An 8146-nucleotide genomic window follows, 5' to 3' on the forward strand; every position below is an offset into this window, starting at 1 on the left:
GGCGGCGCGGCGCGCGGGGGCGGAGCGGGGCGGCGGCGGGGGAGGCGGCCGGCGGCCGCAGCTGCCGCGTGGCTGACATGGTGTGGTGCGCCACCTGCCGTATGTGGGGTGATCCGGTGATTGGACGGGGACGCCATGGCGTTGGGTGCGGCACCCGCACAAGCTCTAGCTGCTGCTGGCGTGATGCCGCCTCATGCAGCGCCGTGCCAATGGGCCCGACGAGAGGTACCACGTGTGCTGAGACTAGACGCGGTGCACACCTTTAAAGCTGTTCAAAGCTGTATGCGCCTGCCTCGGATGACCACGGTGTAGATCAGGATTCAGGAAAGCCGCGGTTGCCTTCTACGTGACTGCCGAACACAATTACACAATTTCAATGCACGAGCACGATCGGGGCTGAACGCAGGCGGGCACAGTGGCACCATATGGTTTGTGGCATGTGGGTGCACCCCTGATGCACTCCACTGCCCCTGGTGCGGTCTGCCCAGACCCAGACGAGCAGCAACACGCCAGTGGCCGGTGTGCTGCCAGACACGAGCTGCACCCTACACCCTAAATCCTGATTTATATATGCAACACGTGTCACTTCGCGGAGTATTGACCGCATGTGTTGACTGATGACACCAATCACAAACTGGATGTCCAATGCTGTCCAGCACCGGACGGCTGAGGTTGCAGGTCAGCAGATACAAGTCGGCACCCTCCGCAGAACTCCAATCCAAGCATTACAGCGGCTCAAGCTGGAAAGTGATTAGTACAATCGGTATTTGATCAAGAACAACGACGACCACGGCGACGCACTCAGAACTCCTGGTCCGTGCCGCCGCCGCCGTCCGTGTCGCTGCCGCTGCCACTGCCGCTGTTGCGCTCGGCCGCCGCCGCCCCTTTGAGCCCCGCGCGCTGAGTCGAGTCCAGCAGGAACACCGGGATACCGCGCTCCCGGCACAGGCGCCGCACGTGTTTGGTGACGCCTGGCGGCGAGTGCACGGTTGGTTTCGTGATCAGGCTGCTAACTTGCAACGACCCAAGGAGGGGGGGGCTGAGGGTGGGGTCGTGCAGGCGGCAATAGCGGCCTGGCTGGTACTCGGCAGGCTCCCTTCTTTCGGTATGATCAAATCAAAGCCATATGTCGCCGACATGATGCACGTGCATACGCTGATCCCAAGTTTGGGGCTCACTGTGCCCGTTCCACCGCGTGATCATGTAGACCTGCTGGATGGTTCCGGCCTTGAGCGCCGCCTCAAGCCGCGTCAGCTCGCCCTGTCGGGATGCGTTTTCACACGCACGCGCACGCGGCGCGCCCGACGAGGATGAGATTTACGTGTCTCATAGCATGGAGCGGCCAGTGTCACCACTGGGGTGCGTGAGCGCAAGCTGATGGATCAGCGCGGCAGTCGGGGAAAGGCGGCGCCGTTCCAGAATTGTATGGGCCGGGGTCACAGCAAGCACGCCACCTCTTGCTGCGCGCCACCCACAAATACAGCAAATCAAGGGGACACTTTGCTGGCAGAGCCCTGTGGCGCACCCGTCCCATGTCCTTTGTGCTGCCAAAGAACCGAACAGACGCCCCCGGCGGCAGCATTTTGACATCTGCTTCCTTCAGCTTTTTGCCGCCAACGAACGCCACTGTGGACGGCGCCTGCTGACGAGGCAGGGCCCCTGGCAAAGGCAGCGCCCGCTGGGGGCTGGCTGCTGCCGCTGAGGCTAACTGCTGGGGGTGCCAAGAGCCATGGGTGGGTGGGTGGTAGTTGGCTGCGTCCGCGTGTTGACTGTGGTTGTTCCACGCTTCCGAGGTGCCCGTGCGCTTTGAATCAAAACAGCCCGCCAGTTGGCGGGCGCACCCTTCTGTCCTACAGGCGTATGTTGCCTGGACAGAACGCTGCGACCAAGCCTCAGCCTGCGCTGGCAAATCCTACGGCCCCACCCACCTCTTTCAGTCCCTGCACCTCTGCCAGCGCCGCCTCCAGCCTGCTCTTGAGCGACCGCCCCTCGGACTGCGCCGCCCACAGCTGCTGCCGCAGCGCCGCCGCGTCCTGCGTCGCGGCGTCCAGCTGGTCTCGGGCGCCCGCCAGCTCGCGCTGCGCCGCCTGCAAGCGGTTGGCGCTTTGAGCTGCCCTGGCGGCGCGCTTGCTTGTGGCAAGCGCATCGGCTTTGGCCCGGGCCTCGCGCTCCGCCTCTATCCGCGACAGCTCCGCATCTTTCCGCGACAGCAGCGCCTGTAGAGAAGCTGCCTCAACCTGCAGCTGCTTAATGTGCCTTGCAAGGTTGAAGATTGCGGCTCCCGCAAAGAATGCGAAGGCCGCGGCGGCTGCTGGGTGAACGGACGCTCGAGGCGGGGCGAGCAAAACTCGGCGTCGCTGGTGCAACTGTGGGCGCTGTTGGCGGTGCCTCCGCCAGCAGGAGGGCTGCAGCCGCGTGCTGCTAGCGTGCATTTGTGATACTTAGTTGCAATTGTGCGTTTCCTGCATCTGACGCAGTTCCGCGCGTTGGCCTGGGATCTGTGACTGTCGGTGACAAAGATGTCCGTGAGCACCACGGTGCTGAAAGTAGCCCAGTGACACACGTACGACTGGATGCAGACGGTTATCACGCATCTATAGATGTGAACATGCAGGTTGCGGGCAGCACTGCTGCTGCGAACTCTGGAACCACTGCGCTGCTGCAGAACTGTCAAATTACCAGCAGGCAGAGGCACAGCAGAAATGCAGAGCTTGCACGGCAACTTTGCGGTGTCAGGCATGGTATTGATTCGTTTCAGCCCTACATATGGAAACATGCAACCAGGGCGACGGCCTGCAGCGGCGTTTTCGCGCCGCGGTAGTGGCCGGCCGTCTGGTCAACGGGATGCATGGATGACTGTAGCAGAGGTGGCCTTTGGTGGGACTGCATACAATGGGCGCACCTCCGGGCCTGACCGGCCTTGCTAGAGTTCTTTTGCTTCGCATTCACCTCGCTACAGGCAGCGTGGAGATGTTGGTGCGCTGCCTTCTTGTGAGCCAGCAGAGCTCCGGTCATCACAAGCAGCGTGCATGCCGGTAGGTGCGCGCGTGTGGTGATGGGGTCAACGGCAACAATCTGTTGGGGCCGCAGAGCCATGGAAGGTGCTCCGGGACACTGGAATATGATTGCGCCACGCTAGGTTGCCGGCGCAGCCGGGAGGGGCGCCGCGCCCTGGCATCGCGCGCCGCGGCATACCTGGAAGGGATGCCCTTGTTGAAGACGACGGCCGCTGCGCTCAGCACTGGCTCAAATATGTCAACGGCTGCCCCTGCGCAGGGGCAGAGCCCGTGTGCTGTACGCCAAACTGTGTGTCCAAGAGCTGCTGCTAGTCTGTTGCACTCAAGGCGCTCATGTGAATGGTTGGCAATTGATCCACACCACAGTCATCACAGTCAATTCACAGTCGATGCATCGACCCATGTCTGCTTCCTGCCCTGTTACTAACAAACCCTCTTGTGTTCGTGGCCAGCAAGAAGTACAGGAACGCACGATTGCGTTCATTGTAGCATAACCCATAGCCGCCACTTCGGTATCCTTTTGAGTGCGCGCAGCAGCTGCTCTCATCAGTGCTGCTGTCGCTGCCCGCGTTAGTACTGCAGTGCCGGTACGATGATGACAATGTGTTTGCGCGCCACGTGGCAGCAGCTATTTTGCTACCTTATTTCCTTCACGTCCGATTTTCACTCAACTGCATATTATCTGGTCGCTTTGATTTTTCAGATCATAGCTGAGATCGTCAATTTTTCTCACAAACTCTCTTGCCGTAAGCGTACCTCAATGGACGTGCTATCAGTGACTTGTGATCAGGACGCGGATGGACGCCTGCAGCCCTCGCGCCACTTCATGGCAGCGGCAATCAAGCGCTGCCGCTGGCTGCCGTGCGCGCCCGCCGACCTCAGCACAGAGGAGCAGACCCTTGCGGGCGTGCCCGCCGTGCTGGCGCTATGGAGCGGCGACGCGCAGGTGCATGGGCATTCGCTCGTTGTATCCCTGCGTGCTGCCGTATGCAGACGAACAGGCTATGTTGCGCCTGCGACGCCCCCATCAGACATGACACGACGCCTCCCCCGCCCGCCCCAAAACCCGTTGGTACGCCCTCTTCCCAACGCCCGGCAATCTGTCACCCTGCAGAGCTTCATGCTTGCCGTGGGCGACGTCGTGCGGCAGCCAGGGACGAGCGAGATGGCTGGCTTCACAGACAAGCTCACCGTCCCACATACCGGCGGCTTCAGCGACCTGCAGGTGCGAAATCGGCAGCCAGGCCGCAACCCTGCGCCTGCCCGCACAGCATGCAACGTCCGGTCAGCTGCCTGCGCAACTGCCCGACCCGTCGCGGGCGTGCCGCAGCAGGGGCGGCAGCGCAAGGAAACGCGAGGGCGCTGGCAGGGCACGTCGGCAATCTGCCAACCCCACCCCCAAAAACAACGCAGGCCGCGCGGCTCGGGGACAGCGTCGTCGCGGCGACGGCCTCCTCGGACGGCCGCATCAACCTGCTGGTGCTGCACCTTCCCGGCCACCCAGGGGCCAGCTCGGCAGACTTGCAGGTCCCGCAGCCCGGGGCGGACGGCAGCTGCCTGGCGGCGATGCCGTGGGCGCACACGGGGCCCGCCGCTTCGGTTGACATCAACGGGGTGACGCGGGTGCGCGGGCGCGTGCTTTGGGGACATTTCTCGTGCGACCCCCGACCTGCGTGGCCAACCTTGCCCGCACCTTGCTGCAAAATGTGCATGCATGTTTGTAGTGCGACGAGCAGATTGGGCCGCGGGCTGGCCTGGGGCAGAAGCGGGCCCAGGGCCGTGCAAGCTGCGGCACGCGAGCGCCGCCGAGCCGCATGCGCTCAATCTTCTGCAAACCCTGCCGCAGAGCGTGCTGTCGGTGGGCCAGGACGGAGCCATCTACGTGGCGCCTGTTGAGGCTGCGCGGCAGCAGCGGGAAAAGCAGCAGCAGCAGCAGCAGCAGCAGCAGCAGCAGCAGCAGCCATACAGGCGGGGCGCCGGTTTCTCGGGGTACACCCAGGGCCGGTGGGTCGACAGCAACACATTCGTCACGGTAAGCGGCGGGCGGCGTGGGTGGAAGCTGGGGAGGCGCACACGTGCCCGCGAGCGTGCCCTCTCAGGGAGTGAGCGACCTGCTGCTGCATCGTCACATTGTAACCCCTCAGCATGGGCTCCGCCAGTCATGCTCCCAAGACGTGAATGCGGCCTCGCGCCTTCTTCCAAACTTGCTCCAGGCCGGGCTGGTCGGCGGCCTCGAATTGTGGGACCTCCGCCGCGGCGGCGCCGCGCCCGCCGCCGCATCCCCGCGCGAGTGGGGCCGCACCGGCTGCGCCGCCGCCGACGCCGCCGGCGGCGCGGCGCGCCGGCTGCTGTCCCTGGACGTCCACCCCTCGCGCCCCAACCTGTGCGCCAGCGGCGGGAGCAGCGGCGCGGTGGCTCTGTGGGACCTGCGGATGACGGCGGCGCCCGCGGCGGCGCCAGCGCTCGGCGGCGGCGGCGACGTCTGGGAGGTCAAGTTTGACCCCTTGGAGGCGTTTGGGGGCGGCGCGGCGGCCGCGGACGGCCTGCCGCCGCTGCTGTTCTGCACGGGCAGCGGCGAGCTGTGCCGGACGGGGGGCGGCGCTGGCAAGGCGCGGTGGGGCGGCGGCGGGGAGGAGCAGCGGGCGGGGGGCCGGGGGTTGCAGGCAGAGGTGTTGCTGCGGGAGGCGTGCTCCATCAACAGCTTTGACGCGGCATTGGGCGGAGGGGACCTGATGGCGGTGACCGATTTCGAGGGCTTTGTGTTTGCAGCGCGGCCGCAGCAGTAAACTGTGCTGGCAGGGACGTCGCTTCTCGGGGGAGCAGGGGCGAGAACGCAGGGCGCTTGAGGGGCGTGGCTGCCCGGCGGAGCAGCAAGGCGGTATGGGCGCGTGCCCGTGCGCGGGGCTCTGGTTGGCAGTACCAGTCTGACAGGCAGTGGCGGTTGTCTTGCAAGTATTCCGTGCCATCAGGCCTTGCGTTTCTGCGTTCGTGTTGTGCATACGCCTTAGGTCTGTATGCTCTGCGTGGGTCGCCTCGCTCAACCCCCCGTCTCGCCTTAGGCGAGAGAGCAAGCTTGCTCTGATACAGAAACAACCGCCGCCAGCTGGTTCCTGCAATGAGACTATTTTGAGCGCAACCACCAGCCATTTTGCTGATATCTCAAGCTACGCCGATGTTCATCGCGTCATGTACTCTCATACCGCGTAAGTTACCGCAGATCTCTCGCTGTCTCGTCGAGTGTCGGGCACCACAACATCGGCGGTTCGTTAATTGGAATAGACCAAGCGTGAAATCACTCATATTGCTCCTCACTATCGCCGTATGGTGCCAGCCACCCGACAGTGAGGTTGTGCTACGTGCGCCAGCCGTGTGTGTGCAGCTGTCCGAAAAACGGCATTGCATCCCTTCTTTGTTTGCAGTCGATAGACAAATGAGCCGTTCAAAACACATAGAGCGCTGTAGCTTACGCATACACCGGCCATGGAGCTCGATTTCTCATCTTCAGCCTCCTGGAGCGAGCTCTGCCTGGCCGTGGCAGGCCTTTTAGGCCTGGCCGCTGTCTACATGATCATCAGCGCCGTCAGGTACCCTAATTGCAACAAAATCACGACCACTGCTGGATTCCGGCGTCACCCGTCCATGCCACCGCGACTCGCCGCGGCTTTCAGCACCTGCCGCCCCCGGCCAGCGCAGCCCCCCTCGGGCCTCAATTGGCCCCGCCGCCTCATGCACGCCATCACACCCCGCGCGCTCTTCTCACCCACACTCCCGTCGGCACGCCGACACGCAGGCGGCCGCGGCACGACATGGACGCCATCCCTGGCCCCTGGAAATCGGCCTACCCGGTCGTGGGCAACGTGCTCGAGTGCCTTCGTCCAGACTTTCACAAAGTCCTTCTCAAGTGGGCCGACGATTATGGTGAGCGGCCATCGTTTCGCACACCGTTTCTTGGCGCTGGCGCCCCGCCCACCCACACCACCACATCAGCGCGGTGCTCTTGGGTGTCGCCGCAAGTGCCTGCTCGTGCGGGCATTTTCGTTGCGCAAGCACCATCAGCGCGAGCACACAGACAAACCGGCACACGTGCGTGTTCACGCACACACACATACTGACATACATATACACAACTCACCCCCGCACACGCACACCCACAGACATACGCACGCACCCATTCGCCCGCCCACAACCCCTCACATCCACAACCGCCGCGTCTCCCTGCCGCGCGCGGCGCGGCTCCCAGGCGGCGTCGTGCGCGTGAAGTTCCTCTGGAAGGACGCGCTCATAGTAACAGACCCCCAGGCCCTGGCCGCCATCATGGGCCGCGGGGAGGGCGCGCTGGATAAGGCGGCTGGCGTCTATGCGACCATCAACTACATGTGAGCCTCTGAGGACGGGCCTGCGCCCGATTCGATTGCGACGCCGCTCTTGGATGAATTGGTTGTAGATTGCACTGTAAAGCATGTTCATGACATTGGTGGAAGGGTCTGGCATGCGCGCACGCACCAGCTGCGCATTGGCTGCTCTGGAGACCGGGGGCACGGCATGCCGTGGGGGCCCCGCTCGCCCTTGCTGGGACGACGCCGCGCCGCTCCGCGCGCCCAGCTGCGCCGCCCTTGCACGATTGCAACCCCTGCCAGCGGCCCCGCACGGCGCGCGAGTCACCAGCCACACCCCGCCCCCCCTGCTGCTCTCGTTGCCCCCGCTTGGCTGCTGCCATGGCCTGCGTGGCAGGTGCGACCCCCACGGCGCCCCAAATCTACTGACGGGGGCTGCCACCGAATCGTGGAAGGCTGTGCGCCGCGCTGTGGCGGTGTCCTTCAGCACCCAGAACATCAAGGTGGGCTGCAGGCCCTGGTGCCCCCAACACGAACCACGATTTCTGCACAGCTGGCTCACGCTGTTCACAAGGGCCTGTTGCGCGCACATCGCGCGCAGCGCATTTTGTTGCTGCGCGCCCCGAATTTTGATGCAACATTGTGCATAATTGCTCTAGGTGGTCCAAGCAGCTTCTCCAAGCCTTGGCCCCGGTCAATTGCTGCCCGCCCACCTGCCACAGCCCGCACCAAGCAACGCGAGCCACAGCGCCACAACCAACGCCCCTGCCCCTGCCCAAATACCCCTGCACCCCC

At 64.1% G+C, this 8146-nt stretch overlaps 3 protein-coding genes across 3 annotated transcripts; 2 read left to right on the forward strand and 1 right to left on the reverse strand.

Annotated features, from left to right (window-relative positions):
* Positions 1-801: 801 nt before the first annotated feature.
* Positions 802-3015, reverse strand: MNEG_11490 (hypothetical protein; the record flags this gene model as incomplete). Its single annotated transcript, XM_014040036.1, has 5 exons — positions 802-971; positions 1179-1260; positions 1526-1708; positions 1929-2256; positions 2903-3015. The coding sequence occupies 5 exons, from the start codon at positions 3013-3015 to the stop codon at positions 802-804; spliced, it is 876 nt and encodes a 291-aa protein (XP_013895490.1).
* An 828-nt stretch (positions 3016-3843) lies between these two features.
* On the forward strand, positions 3844-5803 carry MNEG_11491 (putative WD40 domain protein; the record flags this gene model as incomplete). The annotated part of the gene is made up of 5 exons (XM_014040037.1): positions 3844-3963; positions 4132-4242; positions 4431-4640; positions 4864-5049; positions 5231-5803. 5 exons carry the CDS (start codon positions 3844-3846, stop codon positions 5801-5803), a joined length of 1200 nt encoding a protein of 399 aa, XP_013895491.1.
* A 694-nt stretch (positions 5804-6497) lies between these two features.
* MNEG_11492 (hypothetical protein) lies at positions 6498-7397 on the forward strand (the record flags this gene model as incomplete). Its single annotated transcript, XM_014040038.1, has 3 exons — positions 6498-6601; positions 6808-6935; positions 7258-7397. 3 exons carry the CDS (start codon positions 6498-6500, stop codon positions 7395-7397), a joined length of 372 nt encoding a protein of 123 aa, XP_013895492.1.
* Between the last annotated feature and the right edge of the window lie 749 nt (positions 7398-8146).

This window comes from Monoraphidium neglectum (genome assembly GCF_000611645.1).
Source record: "Monoraphidium neglectum strain SAG 48.87 unplaced genomic scaffold scaffold02769, whole genome shotgun sequence".
Classification (NCBI taxonomy): Eukaryota; Viridiplantae; Chlorophyta; class Chlorophyceae; order Sphaeropleales; family Selenastraceae; genus Monoraphidium; species Monoraphidium neglectum.